Below are 18,421 nucleotides of genomic sequence, written 5' to 3'. Positions count from 1 at the left end.
AGATGTAACTCTCAGAATTCCAGCTCTGGAGGTTGCTTTCTTGACAGATGTGGAAGTTTTCGATAAGACTCATCTCTGCTTTTCAAGTTAGGGTTGGAGGAAACCAGCCAGAAGGTTGGGAGATGTTTTTTTCCCAGAAACCTTGTTGCTGTTGAACTTGGCTTGTTCCAAGATTATATTTCAATGCATCAAGTGCTTTCCCTATGATTGTGTTCCATTTAAAAAAAAATACTGCTAATATAAATGCAACCAACATTAAAGTAAAGCAAATTCCATTCCTCCCAGCTGCAGTTTATGATTGATGCAATCATCTTTACATTCCAAAGGTGTTCTAACCAAGACTTTTCTTCCGACTGCAATAATTCCGTTTTGCCACTTAAAACACATGTGTGCACATAGACATAACTGTACTGTATATAGATTTGCAAAAAAATAATATGCTGCCCTTTAAAGCATAGCTGATAGGTGCTATTTATCAAGCCCTCCTCCCCTTGTACTACTACCTGCTCTGTAAAAGCAGGTCTACATCTAGATATATTCCAGTATTCATTTCAAAACACAATTTGAAGTTAGCCCTGCCTTCCGTGTGGTTTCAACATGAGGAGTGTAATGCTCCTCATCCTAATAAGTTCTCAAGACCATGTTTGTTGGCATCATGATAAGCTCAGAGGAAGAACTAGAATTGTCCTGTGACTCTATCCCATGAGAAGTTTCATTTAAGGTTCTCCAAAAACCAGAACTTCACTTTCCAACCTCCTTTGATAGCTAAGGATGGAGATATTTACCAAAGGCAGGACTTGGCAACACTCCTAACGGCTAGCAAGAAATATTTACTATCTACAGCAAGGTGTGAAGATATAGCTAGCAACAAAGGTTCGGACTGATGATGATCAGGAACTATTTACAAAGAGATGGACTACAGAGAACAGTATGATCCCATCTACTCCAAACATCTCCTTTTATTCAATTACCTGCAGAACGTGATTTGCTCTCCAAGAGCATCAGAACATTTTTTCCTTTTCATGAACACAGAATTCAAAAAATAAATTCTACCATGCCTTAAACGGTCTCCTTCCACTTGGGGCCAGCCAGTCATGTTAGGAAGTACCATCCCAACACACCTGGAAGGTGGGGAAAGGAAGATGGCCTTAAACACAACCCCAGCCTTAATCTTCAGGAGATGGTAGCCATTGCTTAGAGTGCTCTTTTTCCTTTTGCGGCCCAAGAAACAGGCTTATGCCAAAGAGCTAATAACCATGATGCAGTCTGAAGATAGCCAGTGTGGTGATATTGCTAATCTTGCTTGAATAACTGGAGTTACATAGAGTAAAAGAAATCATCTTACATGTAAGGAGTGGACAATTCCACTAAATCCACTACTGTATTCCTTTGGATCAGCAGGGTTCCTATCCCAGGATTTAAAACACTTGTTTTGCTGTACTACTGTCATTTCATTAACTAAATCCAGCTGTCTTTGTGTGGGCAAAGCTTGGTCCTGGCCATCTAGCCAGCCATGGGCTCTTTTCTCCTCCTATTGAAGAGTAGAGGGTCTCCTTCTGAGATATTTACACTTTCTTGGGTCAAGACTATGGCTTTAGACAACCGAGAGGAAAAGCATCACCTATCTATTTATTTCAGGCTTTGCATTTAGGGTTTAGTGGCAAAATCAAACATGTGCTTCTGAGGCTTTTCAAAATCCTTTTTGTGTTCATCACCATTTCATATAAAACAGTAAATGGAATCAAAACACTCAGGGTTTGCTAATAATTGTCTCCTGTCTGGCGACAGAACCTCGTTTTAGCTTTGCTGGCCACTGTTTGATTAATGTTGATTAGGCTAAACTGTGTCCTAATTTGATGAAAATTCTGCTTCAGATTGTTAATGGGTGGGAAAGCTTGGTCCAGCAAGGCAAGAGAGAGAGATAAATCTTGTTCCTGCTCTTCGAGTTTTCTGGTGTTTGTTTGCTTCAATTTAGGGGTTAACTCTGGAGTTATTTAGAACTCTCCTGCAAGACCTTTTTAATTGTTGAACTCTAGAGCAGGGGTGTCCAACCTTGGCAACTTTTAATACTTGTGGACTTCAGGTGTTCTGGGAGTTGAAGTCCACAGGTCTTAAAGTGGCCAATGTTGGATTCCCAAGATCTATAAGATCTTCCATAGCAAATAATCTCTGATCTTAGCCATAACTCAGCTTTCATGCTCATCTTTCAATTTCCATTTCCAATCAGGGGTCCTCAACCCATCTCCTCTTTCCCAGTCTGCAAATAACAACCTGGAAAATCAGCAGATGGACTTGCTCTCTGTGGGAGATGTCTCACCGTCTCATCTGGTTGAAGTGTGGTGGCGTTTAGGAATTCATTAGATAATACTAGAGAGAAGACCTTTAAACTGATGTTATGGCCCCGTTTTTCCACCACACCTTTTTTCCTTTTTTTTGTTTGTGAGCTGTTTACAACTGTGTCATATAAAAAGATGTGTATCACTCTCTGTCCATGCGTTATGTTCACAAGGCTTCATATTTATTGTAATAGAGAACTTTCCTTATTGCATATAATTCGCCGTTGTATCCAAAGGTGCAGCTTTCCCTCAGGGCATTAAACCTCATTACCTTAAGCAGTTGAAGGTCTTAATCTGAATAAATTATGCAGATTAAGCAGCTCTAAATCAGGGCGTCAGTCAGTAAGGCCTTTGGGCCTGTAGGCCATTGGTTCAAGTTCACTCCTTGTTAAACAGGATATCTGGAAGTTGGAACAGTGTCCTTCTGCAAATCAGTTTTATGCATATCATTTTAAAGATAGCATATTCTGTATATAATTGTAGTGATTGGCTTCTTCTAATGGCTTGCCTTTAAGCAAGCAAACATCTACACCTCGGTTTCCTAATTGTGCAATTCCAGAATTTGAACCATGTAAAGTGGTAACAATCTGGTGGTTAAGACAATGGAATCGGCCAAAAGATATTGGCCTCCATTATTGACCAAACTAAGAACCCCAAGCAGGATATCATCTTGAGATGGTTAACAGTTGCATCTTGTCTCCTCATCTGCCATGTCCTTTCAGTATTTATTATCCTTTTCTCTCCTATCTTTTGGAAACTTCCATCCTTGCCCAGACTTAGATTGTGGGAATCTGGAAAATATTCTGATGAGATTTCAATCCTCAAAGGATTGTTTCTGTTCAGGATGTCATCTCCCAGCCTGGAATAAGGAATCTTCTCATCCTCCTGAAGTCTTTTTTGATGTGCTGAAACCTGCTAAAAATTTCACCTGGGGCCTGGTTATAAAATTATAGCAGTAAGAGGGATTTCTGGATGGAAAATGCACTTAAGGTCCAAGGTCCACCCAAATCTCCTCCTTGTGAAACTGTTACCAATTACTTGTGCATTAATGTATAGAGTGCTATAGATAAATAAATATATACTCTGTGTCAGTACAGGAACAAAAATACGGGGTAATTACAGAAGTTTACACACATATCTTCCCTTTGGGGCAATCCATGACAGATCTTGTCATTCTCCTTGTCCGTTTTCCCCAGCATCACCTTCCTGCTTTTATGGATCACTTCTCTAGATGGTTTCATGTTTTAATGAGTCATTACATCGAAGTATTGCAGTTATACAGCCATCTGTCAGACTCCCATTTGCTCTGCTGTAACCTTTTTGAAAATGTTTGTTAGGAGGGTTTTTTTGTATTTCATAGTTTTATATATTGTGACAATGTCCCTATGCAACAACAAACAGAAGGCAGAAAACTAACAAATGTCAAGCGTCAACATATATGCATGATTAGTGATGTTTGCATTTTAAATAAAACTGATGAATGATTAAGAAAATGTTCGTTTCACACTTATATTGTCTTTGGACTTTATTTGCACCACAGATCTGAACTGTTCTTCCCTTTCTACTGCCCATCTCAAAATTCTCCTTCGTAACTGATGTTGAAAGGAATTAATTTCAAGAAGGTTCTTCATTTATCTGGCATGTTTCAACCTTAGGTCACTGTCTGAATTAGCCAACTGGTTAAGTCCCTCAAGATTGAGTCCCTGAAGAACCTGTGATCCTCAAGGTCAAGCTGGACTCTTGGTGTCTACATGAACACAACCATGTAGTAGATGTCCAAATGGTTTGCCAGTGTCACCCACAAGTTATAACAAATAAACAAATATCTCAGATTAATCTACAGCCATTTGGAAAGTCTCTATTCTAAGAATTAATTAGGCCCAACTCTCGTTAGTAAAGTATTGACGTGATGTTGGCTGTGACTGGTCTTATATGACCATCACTGTAAGTTGATCCTAAAGGTGGTGATTTTCTAAAAAACTCTGGGAGGACTGGCTGGGGAATTCTGGGAGTTGCAGTCCTCCCATCTTAAAGTTGCCAAGGTTGAAAAAATCTGGTCTACAGGCTGTCAAGATCTGAATAGGAGGAACATCTCAAGGTAAACCCCAGCAAGATTGAGTGTTGTGGATATTAGCTTGGGAGTGATGCAAGAGAAGCTTTTTCATCTATTCCCTTGGGGTGGTTGTGCATTTTTTGTTACTTTTTCTTGTTTTTAATCTTGTGAAGCTATCTCCAAGCCCCTTGGAGTGGGGCAGTCTGGACATTTGATAGACAAACAAATAAATAGAGCAACACAAAGCTATGGAGAATGCTCACTCTTGAGAAGTTGTATAAGAATGGGTTTTCCCAAAGGCGACTGCCTTCAAACAACAGAGCCAAGCTTCCACACCCAACCTGCCAAGCTGATTTGAATAAACATATTCTTAGCAGGTGATTCCATGGGAATGACTTCATTGCCCTCGCTCAACGCTATCATTAACTCTATAGAGACTCCATCTCTGCTAGAAATAATGAGGATGGGATTGACAATGGAACATTCTCTAACCGCTGGTTTGCCAGGAAACTACCCCAGAGTATGGCGATCTTGGATCACTGGAGACCAATTAAGGCTCCTGCAACACCGCACAGCAGAAGGAAGAGTGATAGCACAGAGCAGTGGAGGCTTGAACACAATGCAAACATCTCTGTAGGGGTTGGAGTAAGGTCCACTTGCCCCCCAACTCAGCAGAAAAAGATACTTTCATTGAATGTGGCTTTTGAACAGCCACCTTCCATCTATGCTATGAAATTTGTGCGTGAACCCCACTAGCTTTGTTTGTAGACCCTGGGAACCATCTTTTGGAGAGACTCAATTCTCATGGAAACACCAATGTTTCTGGCACAGAAGGACAGACTGAAGGATTTGGGACACGACCCCAGCAAGCTTCGTTTGGAAGCAATTGAGCCCATCCACCAAACTGGGTGAGATAACCAATACCATTCTTGAATCTGAGAAAATCAACACTTCTGAGGAACATTAACAGAGGCTAAAAGAGACTTCCACTTTTTGCATATTACAGGATCTACACTTTCTACACTGTGACAATATTGGAAACTTAATCTTTATAGTGTTGTGAGCACTTCTCCTGAAAATATTTCATGGTATATCTCCAAAAAAGTCACCAAATTGCCTTTTGATTGCGGCATCATTTTTAATTTATGACACACGACCTGTCTTTCGATCCTGGTAAAAGCTCAAGGATTTCTAACGGACTAATTAAGCTAGGAAACCATTCATTATGGCTGAACTAAGGTAACTTGTACACTGCACCTCTCTGTGGTTCCTATGAAGGAGAGGCAGACATGACAATTTAGCAACATGTCTGCTCCTGTGTAATACATTTCTTCCTACCACATGAGAGGCTGGGATTTTGAGCCCACAAAAATGCTGCCAGAAGCTTTCTGTTAGTGACCTGTTAGGAATTCTGGATGTGTCTACTTCACAGCTGGAACAGCTGTATGGAAGAACATCTGTTGGAGCAATCAGAGGCATTGGCCACAGCTCTGCCTTGCTTCTGGCTAGCATTGGGACTTTCTAATGTTGTCTACTATACCAGTTTATAAAGCCTTGGTAAGACCATACTTGGAATACTGCATCCCAGCTTTGATTGCCACAATATCAAAAAGGTTTTGAGACCTTAGAAAGAGTCCAGAGAAGAGCAACAAAGATGATCAGGGGATTGGAGGTTAAAACATATAAAGAAAGATTGCTGGAATTCGGTATGTCTCGTTTAATGAAGAGAAGGACGAGGGGGGACATGATAGCAGTGTTCCAATATCAAGGGGCTGCCACAAAGAAGAGGGAGTCAAGCTATTCTCCAAAGCACCAGAAGGCAAGAAGCAACAGATGGAAACTCACCAAGGAGAGAAGCAACCTAGAACTAAGAAGAAACTTCCTGACAGAACAATTAACCAGTGGAATAACCTGTCTCCAGAAGTGGTGAATGCTCCAACACTGGAAGTTTTAAAGAAGAGATTGGACAGCCATTTGTCTGAAATGGTATAGGGTTGCCTACCTGACCATGGAGTTGGACCAGAAGACCTCCAAGGTCCCTTCCAACTCAGTTATCCTGAATTCTACTAGGAGGTTAGTAACACCCTACTAACACTGAAGAGAAAAAGACAGTTATTCTCCATTCTTCCCACATACCGAGAAAGAGGACTCTAAATAGGAAAACATGTTCCCAAGGATGAAGAAACTAGGATAGAGGGCATATAATCACATCCCCAACACTCAGGCATGTACTCGTATAGACCATCTTTGGTAAACTGAGCTGCCCAATCATCTTTAAAACCTGTCTACCTAAGTATGAAGAACATAATGACTGTACCTCTACAGCATTTACAAAGTGAAAACATCTCTGAACAGATTAGCCTTCTTAGCAAAAGGTGAACAAAAAAAGTTAACCTGCTTAACCAGCTCAAGGAAGGAGGAGCTTGAGAGGGCTGTTTACTGTTTACATACTCATCTTTTCTTTCCACTGGGAAAAAACAAAGGTGCCTTGGAGGTAGGAGGTTGTGGGGGGATGGGGTGAGGGGGGAAGGAGAGGACTACTGATGGATCCTTATAATGAGAGATGAAATCTAGGATCACAAGAATGCCAGAGGATCTGCTTTGATGTGGTTCCTCTCCCCAGTCTTAGACTGTGATCATTGCTCATCCCACAAGACAAGAAAGGGCCATGGTTTGCCCCTGAACTAAACGGAGTAGAAATTTGGAGCAGCTTTTGCCCACTGTCTATCCAACTCAATCACTCTCACAAAGAACAGGTAGGGAGTAAGACAACCAAAATCCTTGATGGGCATCTTGAGGACTACATGAAGATGCTTTCATGCCTGGCTTGATTATTCAGTTGCTGTGGCCGTGAAGTGTAGTGAAAGGACACTGAGAAGTTTCAAGATGCCCTGGTCAGTTGGGTCTGGATTTTCTCTATGGGAACAAAGGGAGTCAAAGGCCAAGGACAGATGGAGATCTGAGGCTGTCTTGCTTGATTTCCAAGGATGTTTAAATCTTGACTTGAGCTGTCCCCCTCTATTCCTTGGTAAATGGGGGGGGGTGTCTTTAAGAGGTAAATCTTCACGCTTTCCCAGGCTTTATGTTGTGGGTAGCACACCAAATGAGTCATTCCTGTGTGATCCTGGAGACATAATTGCAGAGACACTGAGCAAAACAGAACAATAGCAGCCAGAGCTCAGAAACTCCTCCCCTTCCTCTTTTTCCCTCTCGTTGCAGCTACATTTTGCACAAAAATGCTCTCTACATACCAAAAGAGTCCAAGTGGAACAGAAAAAAGAACGAGGCAGACTGAAGTATCTGGACTTACATTTTTCTCATTCTCTTTCTGTGACTTTCCCTGGATCTGGACTCTCATCCAAGGAACAGGGTCAGTTAGTTCTGATCGTCCCAACTATTCCCCACTCTTTTTTTCAAAGCCCACATTTGCAATTCCTGGTTTACTTATTCAATTAAAAACACAGCTTGGGTTCTGTGTTTCCTTAGATTTCGTGCAGGGTTTGAAAGGGGCCATCAGAAAGGGCCAATTCTACAGGAATGCAACAACCACCATGGAAATGAGGTATCCTTTCCATCAATATATCTACGTTCTTTATGGCTCGATTTCTGCCCTGGCAAAGAAAAGATCTGCAGAAGATCTGGGAAGATGGAACATGACTTCATGTTCAAGGCAGGATTCTCAGAAAGAGAGGCGGGTTGGAGAAGTTGGCCAAGGTAATGCAACAAAATGTTCCTCTTGGACATCACAGGAGTTCTACAGTTAACTCCAGTCAGTTGTAAAGGTCAAAGGGATAGTTTTATCACCCCTTCCCCCCATATCTCAAAGCTATGTAGGAATCATCTCCCTCCTTCTCATCCTTTTGATTCATCTCCCCTGTCCATATTTAGCACATTCTCCATCGAGAAGGGCGGCTGTGAATCCTGTTTGTATCAAAGATGAAAGGACTCATATGGTGGTCCTTCTTTGGGGGTGGTCTTCACATGATCCTCCCTGAGGTGGGAAAGGAAGGGGGATAGAAATCCAATCACATGAGCATGAATGCTTCTTTCTTTCACATTTGGTTTGCAACAGGGAGTGGGAGAAACAGGAACTAGACCCTCCCAGCCTCCTTTGTAGAAGCTGGGAAGGTATCCAAAATGATCTTTTTCATTGGGGCATTGGGACTTGTATTGTTGGGAAACAGAGCTTAGTGTTTCCTGTGGAGCATGGCTGACTTGGGCAGCCATTTGATGTTAAAGTATCCAGTGAGACTCATCACTCAACTTGCCTTTTGGATTGGAAGGAAACGGGACAATCTACAGAATATCAAGGTCATTATAGACCTTGGAGATCATCTCCTCTATCCCCCTACAGGGATCCATCATAATTGACAGATGGTCATCTGGTCTCTGCTTCAAGACCTCCATCAAGGAGAGATCTCTATCTCCCAAGGTAACACTGTCTCTCTCTGTTGAGCAATTCCTACTCTGGGGACACTTTTTTCCAGGTTTTCCAACTAAAATCTATTTCTTGGTCACGTGAATGCAATGACCCCTTCTCTTTTTGCCAGTTTATTTATGGAAGAATCAGTAGCTAGGATCTACCGAAAAAGACTGTACCTGCAACCAGCTCATGATATATAATCCTAGTGAACTAACAGTGCCTTCTGCCCTCTGCACATATCCCTGATTCTTGTCTTCGCTTGATCTTGCAAAGCTGTGTTACAAGCCCCATCAAAGACTGCATAGACACCTATGAGTCAAAATGACCTTCTGAAGTTTCCAGTGTCCCACCCATGTTGATCTGAGGAAGCAAAATGGAAGCGCTTCTCTTGTTTGGCTTTCCAGTCCAGTCTACAACTAACCAGGTCCAAGCCTGCTTAATTTGGGAGAATCAGCCAAGACCAATTAGGTGTTGCCACCTAACCGTGGACAGAAGTTGTGTACGAACCTGTTGACATCAATCCCCTTTGTCTTTGGACCTTGGGTGAAGAGACAGCCAACCACTTTCTCTTCGATTAGGATTCTTTGTTTTGGGGAGGGAGGGAAAGGATGACTGGGGGGAGGGGGGATATGCAGAGAGGGATAAGGAAACAGTGGACAGATGCTGCACACTTTTACTTGAATCAAAGGTGTGAAGACTCCTTCAGTTTTTGGTTGAAAAGATTGCCTGTTGTCTGGTCTTCCTCCCACCCTCCCTTGCCTAAGGTGGAAAATACAAAGGGGAAACTGGCCAGTCAGGAAGGATGAGGAGGTTTTGTTTGGCACATCTGTCTCAAGTCTTTGCATTCAGCCAGCCTCCTGTTACAAGAAAACCCAGGCTGGTGTTTGTTTTTAAATGAAACGGTTGCTATTCTGTTTAATCATCGTGAAGTTGGTGCATGGTGGAATTTTCCTTCCCTTCTCCACATTTCATACCCTTTTCTTCTGCCACAGTAAACTCTCAAGCTATTTATATAATTTTCCAAACCTAACTTTCCCTTTTTGGACTTGAAATCACAGTGATTTTCAAGAGGATATACGTGTACTTACAGGAACTCACAAGATCTCTCATTCTAATTATATGTGTTAAATCACCTGACAAGAGGCAGGAGCTGGGAAGGAAACAACCGTTCTGGGTTCCTGTTTTGCCAGGACAAAATGCTCCAGGATTTTTGGTGGAACTCGGTTGTGGTGTGGAATCCAAAACATCTCCTCTGGAGAAGACCATCTTAATGTTGGTGGAGCCACATTTCTAGACTCTCCAAAGGGAGAGCTGCAGCCGGAGGGTTGTGTATGGAGGCGATCTACTGGAAAGCATGATTGAGGAGGGGTTTCTGTGAACCTCACGATTAGCAGACTGAATAATTTCTGAATTTAACTTCAGGGCTATAGAAGCCATAGCTAAAAAAAATAGCAAGACATGCAAAACTAAAGAGACTGATCGTCATTAGCAGCTCAGTTATTGCTTGAGAGAAGATCCTCAGGACAAATAGAAGAGCTACAAAAATGAAATAATCTCAGACTGTTCTGGAAGAACAATAAAGTGCTATAAATCATAGTATTTAAAATGCAGAGACCATTTTATATGAAGGATAGGAAACTCTGTTGCAAAGCATCAACTTGGATACACGGGAGTGAGTTCCATCCTGGAAGACTGAGCCACATCAGTCTAAATTATCCAGAGGAGTTAACCCAAGTTACTTCTGGTTGAAATGCTGTATATTTTAAAAACAGTGGCAAACTTTTGTTGTAGAAGACATACAGGGCGGATTTCATTTCCAACACTGTTCATCCGTATATTGAGACTAACATCGCCATCTGCTGAGTTGGAAGTAGGAAGCCTCCTGGCTTTTGAAGATGAAATTTCCAGCTAGTCTCTAAATCCTTCCCCGTTGGGAATGTCTAAATTATAGTTCCTTCAATTAGGGAATTCAAGCTGTGGGGTCCTTGGTGTTCTCTGAGCTTGGTTTGCATATGTTTCATTACCCAATTAAGAAACATTATCAGTGCTAGTCAAACTAGATGTTAACCTAGTTTGGATAATGAATCGTCTGGAAAGAAACAACCAAACTCAGAGAGCACCAAGGACCCCTCATTTTAACCCTGAGCTACAAATGTTCCCCTTTATTGGTAATTCAAGGTACACCCTAACTCTCTTATCTGTATCATCCCACCCTCATCTCCAAAATGAGTTGCTTAATTATCCCATTGTTTGATACATACGGATTTTTTTCTCAAATCCAGGAGAGAAACTGGGTTTCCTCTCCTTTTCTTTCTTATAATGAAGAAGGCACTTCTGGGAGCTTAAGGGACATCTCATTGCAACTTCTGATCCAGAAGCTTAATAAATTCTGATCCAGAAGCTTAAGGGGCATTTCATTGCAACTTCTGATCCAGAAGCTTAAGGGACATCTCATTGCAACTTCTGATCCAGAAGCTTAATAAATTCTGATCCAGAAGCTTAAGGGGCATTTCATTGCAACTTCTGATCCAGAAGCTTAAGGGACATCTCATTGCAACTTCTGATCCAGAAGCTTAATAAATTCTGATCCAGAAGCTTAAGGGGCATTTCATTGCAACTTCTGATCCAGAAGCTTAAGGGACATCTCATTGCAACTTCTGATCAGCAGCCACCCCAAAGGTCCTCAGTTACAAATACAAGAGTCTTCTCCCTGTTTCTCTATGGGTTTCAAAGGTTACGTACAAAGTTGAGAAAATATTCAAGCCAAGCCAGCTTGGATCCAGTTCGTGGGTTAGTTGCAACCTCTGAAGTTTCCTTCTCTTTCTTTCAAACTCTGTATATAAACCTTGACTTTGGCACCTGCGTTGGATGATGGATGAGTCAAGGAAGCTTCTGTCTGGGGGATGTTTCCCAACTCTGCAGGAAGCCTCCTTGAGTCATTTGTGTACTTTTGAGACAACTGGAATACACCCACTTGCTATGTCATAACCAAGGCTCAGAAATGGAATTTAGAACCGTCTCTCCTGGAAAACCCTGGGAAGTCCAACAATCCTCTAATTTAGTCTGCCAGCCAACTGTGGAAATAAATTGAATATAGCTGTGGATAAATTGGGATATGAGGTTGGGGAAAAGTTAGCTGGGCAGCAGAACGATGAACTAGAAATTGATTCTATGCCAGCTAGAAGGACCACGCCAGGCTGAGAACTTGTGCTGCAGGCAAAGAAGGGCTTATGCATGCTTCAGGTTGCAGGTAGGAGAGATTACTTCTCATTCTGATGCACGAGGTATTCCAAGAGGTCGTTTCTTCTCTTCTTCTTAAATCCTGCTTAAATAAAGCTATAGCAGAACTTCTGGGCTGTTAATACAGTTCCCAATTTCAAGAACTGCTGGCCTTCTAGCTTCCTTCATGGGGCAAATAGATCAGGTGATCAGCTTGTGTCTCCAACAGAGATGCTCAAAAGTTGGTTTTGAGCACATATTCAGTCAGCCGGCTGTGGCAAACCACATTTAGATTTGAGGACTTCATCAGAAGCTTCCTGCCACAGAGAGAGGAACTGCTACTATTTATGGATTCCCCCCCCCCCAGTTAAATCTTGGTCTCCACCTTCCTTGTTTGCTTTCTGTAAGTGTTCTGAGCAAGTATTGCCAGCTCAAAACTTCAGTTTCATCCATTGCTTGAAGGACCTGAGTTAGCAGAACTCAACACAGCCCAAGAGATCTCTTAGCTGTTGGATTCATTTCCAGCAACTGAAAAAAAAAAGCCTCCCTTGTCCATGTTAAGACAAATTCAGAAGAGTCCACAGGAGAAATATCTCCCTCACCTATTCATAAATCTTTTCCCTACAAATACAGTATATTGTCTTCAATTGAAAGAATCCACCATAAGCTCTTTATAGAGTAAAGCACTGTTTCTCAACTGGTGTGGACTTCAATTGTGGGGAATTCTGGGAATTAAATCCACACCGCTTAGAATTGAAGTTCACATCCTTTAAAAATTGCCAAGGTTGAGAAATACTGGAGTACTGTAAAGTTTGCTTGCTGTCAGCACTCTGAATGAGTCATTTGATTGTAGGCTTAGTGTTAATTCATGGTGCCTTTGTCTACAGTGAATGGGAAAGTCTTCTGGCACCATTTTAATAACAGCTTAGCTCAGAAGCCTGGAGGGAATATTCCACCAGCAGCCATTTAACTCCTTCAACCAGCAGCTCTCGCTTCAGCCTGTTGAAGGTGTATTTATCTCTGTTTGAGAAAAGCAGCTTCTCCACTTGCTGGACAGAGCAGGGAGCTGTGATGGTTCAGCTCCCCAAGGATGGGACAGAAATCCAGCTTTAGATCATAAGAGATCCTGCTTCCTCCATTGGGCCATCAGGGTAGATGGAGGGACCCAGAAGGATGGGAACCCTTCCAAAAGGTAGCCTTGGCAACTTACCACATTGCCCAGAAGATGAAGTAAGAGCAGTCTAAAATATCCCTCATTGCATCACAGCTTTTCAGTAAGTCTCTTTCTCAACAGCCTGGACTTTTATCAACGTGGATGAAAGCTTTGAAGATCATCTTCTACCGCTGGATGGGAAGCCACACAAAAGAGTGGTGAAGTTCATAGATCGCAAGGGGACCGAGACAAGTTTCCTCAGGGGTAGGTTTAACTAACACTAAGCATCACCTCGACCTCATCTCCAGCATCCTTTTTTTTTTTAATTTAAGCATGAACAGGGAATGAGGCAGAATTGGGAAATGATCCGTTTCTCTGCCGAGCTGATGAAATGCTGTGGGAACGGAAGCAGCAGCAGTTTGTAGGCATCTCACTTCCCCCTTTCACAGGCCAAGAGCTGGTGTTGTGAAGGACCATGATGAGTTTCTAATTCCTCCTCTTTCTCCAGAGCAGATCGGACCCCTGGTCCAGTTCCTTTAGCACTAACTGGCAGCAGCTCTCCAGATCCTTAGGCAGAGATAGGCCTGGCTTAGATCTTTGTTACTTAAGCTCCTTTCAAAGATCTCAAGATCTCTGAGAATTTAAGCCCCTTCCTTCACAAAGCTTCAGAGGTCCATGATCAAGGAAGGAAAGGCCAGGGAGAATTAAAACAAACCTCTCCTGGCTCTGTCATAATTGTGGTGCCGTTTTTAAAACCTAAGAGATGCAATAAATAAACATTTTACTATACTCCAAGGCCAGACCATAAAAATTAAAGCAACCGAACACAACTTGAAAAGACAATCAGATCTCATTAATTAAGTCAATTACCTAATTGTGGGGCTAGGCCTCAATGTTGTGAAGCCTTGAGTGCAGAATTTAGCTATTGGCGACTTCAGGTACTTTTTTTTCTTTTTAATCTAAATACCATTGATCAGAATAGCCAGGCACTCATCTATTAAGGGTTACCTTAGCTGGGAGTGGCAAAATTCTTCGTACTGATAGAAGAGAATTTTTGTGGCTTAGGATTGGGGTCCTTGGTGCTCTCTTAGCCTGCTTGTTTCCTTGCAGATGTTTCATGACCCAACTATGGAGCATCATCAAGGAATGAGAATATATTGTATATAAGAGAGCAAACCCCACCCCATCCTAGCACTGATGATGTTCCCTGGTTGGGTCATGAAACGTCTGCAAGAAAACTATCAAACTCAGAGAGAACCAAAGACACCAAAATGCTTTGTAAAATGTACATCTCAAGAAGACGTGATCTATGGTTTTAATTTCACTGGAGACACAAGTGTGTTATTGGTGCGACGTGTGTCAGATTAGATCTGTCTTTCATGGCTGCAGAGGAAAAGGCATTGACAGATCCCCGAGAAGAAGCTTGGGGATATTGGGAATACCGTAACTAGTAATATAGGTAGAGTGTGGGTTGTGGTTTCCTCGATCCACTACCGAGTCAGTATACAGTAGCCTTGAAGCAGCTGCAAGCTATTTTGGTGTTCTAGTCCACCAGATATTATAATTATGATTTTTTTTTACCTATGGGAAAAGCTGGATGAAAGTGATCTTGGAATTCTAACTCCACCCTAGAGATAGCAGCTTCTTTGGAGGAGCAATTCTGCCATTCTTCCATCAGACCTGCTATGTTGAACAGTACAGAACAGAACAGAATAATAAAGTTTGAAAGGACCTTGGAGGTCTTCTAGTCCAACCGCCTGCTTCAGCAGGAGGCCCTAAGCCATTCCAGACAAATGTCCACTCTCTTCTTCAAAACCTCCAGTGTTGGAGCACCCACAACTTCTGGTGGCAATTTATTCCACTGATTAATTATTCCAACTGTCATGAAATTTCTCCTTAGTTCCAGGTTGTTTCTCTCCTTGACTAGTTTCCACCCGTTGCTTCTTGTCCTGCCTTCAGGTGCTTCGGAGAACAGGTTGTCTCCCCTCTTCTTTGTGGCAGCCCCTCAAATATTGGGACACTCCAGATGTAGTGACAGCTTTCATGGATAATTCTCATCATGAAAAGATCCTATTTTCATTTGTTGCGTCACACCAAAGCTGCGTTCAGAATTGCCCGTCGCTTTTAGTGGTGCAAACTTTGTATAGAACAGTGGTTCTCAACCTTTCTAATGCCGCGACCCCATAATACAGTTCCCCATGTTGTGGTGACCCCCAACCACTTATACATCACTGGGTGCCAGGGGCGTGGCCAAAGAAAAGGGGAAAAAATGGCAGACAGCCTTGTTTGGCGACCCCCGTGAAATGGTCGTTCGAGCCCAAATGGGGTCCCGACCCACAGGTTGAGAACCACTGGTATAGAATGAGGTTTCTAAGAGGATAAGAGGGACAGAGGGATATAAACCACCACATGAAACTTTTCAATAAAAATCTTTCTGTATTGCAACCTTCAGTAGGCAAACACAAACAAAATGCATTCAGGTTGTTTCGTAACACTTACAAAGTTTCCTTCACAAGGTTATTACTACCACAATTCCCACACCAACTTACTAAATTGACGATTACTCTATAATAATAAAGGCGCAAAATATTGCTTCATAGCATATTTTGAAAATAATATAAAAATAATTTTCTATATTATAATTTAAACTTGGCTTGTAAAATTCCAACACAATACAGCCTTTTATGTCTACAAACAAAACATTTACAAACACCTTCCTTTAAGGGATTCTTGTTAAAAAAACAGTATATTATCATTATTTTTCCTCCATTTTAAAAAAGAACCATCGTGTGTACAGGAAAAGCAAGTGTGCAAACAACTGACTGAAGTAATTTGAATTCCAGGCCAGCTTCTATTCCACAAGAACATAAATTTTGCCAGACCTTCAAAGCTAGACTGTCATACCTTGTAAGAGATTCAAACATTGTGTGGGGACTGAAAAGCCATTTGGAATGATGGACAGCTACAACTTTTCATTGCTGGTTCTTTACCCCAAAATCAAGCCCTTTCCCTGCGAATGGAGAACATCACCGATCCACCACAATAATAACTTATTTCTTTATACCTTCACAATAGAACTCTTTGAGATTAAGAGAATTGAATGCATACAAGTCGTCCTCTTCTTACAAACAAAATTGGGACCAGAATTGCCAAGCAATGTGGTCATTAAGCAAGTCATCATGTGACCAGACTCAATTTTACGACCATTTTTACCACAGTGGTTAAGCGAACCAGGCTTTCCCCCTGGGCTTTGCTTGCCAGAAACCCTCTGCAAAGGCCGCAGACTGGAATCAGATGCTGCCATTGTCATAAAGGAGAGTCGCTTACCAAGCAATGATGTCACCACAGGGGTGGGGCAACAGTCATAACTTTGAGGACAGGTCTTAAGTCGCTTCTTCCAACGCCATTGTAATTTTGAGCGTCAAGGGTGATCTGGAGTCTGCCTCTGTCAGGGCGTTGACAGAAGGATGACAGCCAAAGCGAGGCTCTTGTCTGAAAATATTGGTCTCCATAAATTTGGTACATAGTACAATTGTAGCATTTGAGGTTACAGGTGGTCCTTCATTTAGTGACCGTTCAAAGTTACAATGGCCCTGAAAAAATGACTTATGACCGTTGCAGCATCCCCAGGGTCAGGTGATCAAAATTCAGACGCTTGGCAGTTGCAGTATCCCAGGGTCACGTGATCACCCCCTTTTGCGACCTTCTGACAAAGTCAATGGGGAGGCATAGATTCATTTAAAAGCCAGGTTGCTAACTTATCAACTGCAGTGATTCACTTAACAATTGAGGCAAGAAAGGTCATAAAATGGGGCAAAACTCCACAAGTGTCTCACTTAACAAGTGAAATTTTGGGCTCAGATGTGGTCGTAAGCCAAGGATCAACTTTATTTCATTTCCCTTTCCATAATCATCACCAGCTGCCATCATTCTCACCCAACGGTTGGTCAGCAAAACAGAGAAATAATATTATGAGAAAAAAAGCACAAAAGCAGAAAAACAGTTAAGATCGTTTTTTTAAAATAATAATAAAGAGGCATATTCTTCTACTGCCATTGTTATCAAGACATGAGACTCCCAATTTGGACTTAACATTCTAAATAATGCGATTTTTAAAATTATTTTTGGAGTAGGTTTAGATTTATTTCCATGTGTATATTTTGGCCCTTGTTGAATATTTTGTAACGGTGTGCATTTGTACGTAGATTTTTTTAACCAGCAATATTTAACATCTTCCCTAAAGATAAGCTGTGATGTTGCTACTTGTTTTCAACTCAACAATCAAGAGATTCTTAGGAAGCTGAGCTCATATCCAAGATCTCACTCTGCTTTTCCCCCTAACGTCTAGGCACACTTTCTCTCCCTTCTTCGACGTACAATAAGAAATTCTGGAGTCTACCCATCACTGCTTATGGTGCTTTTCAAAATTTTGGGGACTACACCCCTCATATTATATTTAACATCAGGTTTTTTCAAAGGGAGAGACCGACTTTCATTGAGATGTGCATGTAATTGCACAATGATTTTCCTGTAGAATTTGAATTTTTTTCTCTCCTGTCGTCTCTGCTTATAAGGGATAGATGGGCTTACATGTCTCTTGTAACATGTAAGGAGGATAATGTGATTATTTCAAATCAACAGCAGCACCGAAGTACTTAACCTGCAAACGCTTCCCAGGAAACATTGTGGACCATATACATTATTCACAATCTAGGTTGATCCTTGAGAATGAGATTGCATGTTGAGTTAGAACAGGGTTCCCCCACTTCGGCCATGTGGAAATTTGGGGAGTTGAAGTCCTCACTTCTTCAAGTTGCCAAGGCCGAGACACACTGAGTTAGAGGAAGCCATGTTGAGTTAGAAGGATTTGCACACAGGGTTACCAGCACTATCGCTACACAACACGTACAAAATAGTTTTATCACCTTTCCAGAATGTTATGAGGGGGTCCAAACATTTGTCATCTTGCAATCCCCTCACGCTTTTTCCTTGTTTTAGATATTTCAATTAGGAATGATGGGGGAAATTGCAGAAGCATTGAAAGTGAAAGCATGATGTGCTGTCCAAGGAAATAGCCTGGCCATTATTGTTGTTATTGTTATTTATTTTGCAAGAGGAACAGTGAGTAATTAACTGGAGGTGGAGAAGGGCACCAGCCTTAGAGAAAAAAACGTTGCTTCCCAGATCAACTTTTACTTCTAATGACAGTTCAGTTATGACCTGCTGCACAACTTCCT

The 18,421-nt window shown here is 41.8% G+C and overlaps 1 protein-coding gene across 2 annotated transcripts in view; it reads left to right on the top strand.

The window, feature by feature from the left end:
• KLF13 (Kruppel like factor 13) overlaps nucleotides 1-18,421 on the top strand; it is a 68,764-nt gene that overhangs the window by 20,354 nt on the left and 29,989 nt on the right. For both annotated transcript variants that reach the window (XM_039340112.1, XM_039340111.1), the window contains exon 2: nucleotides 13,326-13,448. In XM_039340112.1, coding sequence (XP_039196046.1) covers nucleotides 13,326-13,448 — 123 coding nt within the window. The remainder of the gene's footprint in view (nucleotides 1-13,325; nucleotides 13,449-18,421) is intronic.

Source organism: Crotalus tigris, unplaced genomic scaffold (genome assembly GCF_016545835.1).
Source record: "Crotalus tigris isolate CLP2741 ecotype Arizona unplaced genomic scaffold, ASM1654583v1 scf7180000017741.1442986301:2390832, whole genome shotgun sequence".
Taxonomy (NCBI): domain Eukaryota; kingdom Metazoa; phylum Chordata; class Lepidosauria; order Squamata; family Viperidae; genus Crotalus; species Crotalus tigris.
Note: the sequence above shows the minus strand (reverse complement) of the source record. Positions and strands in the feature narration are given on the sequence as shown.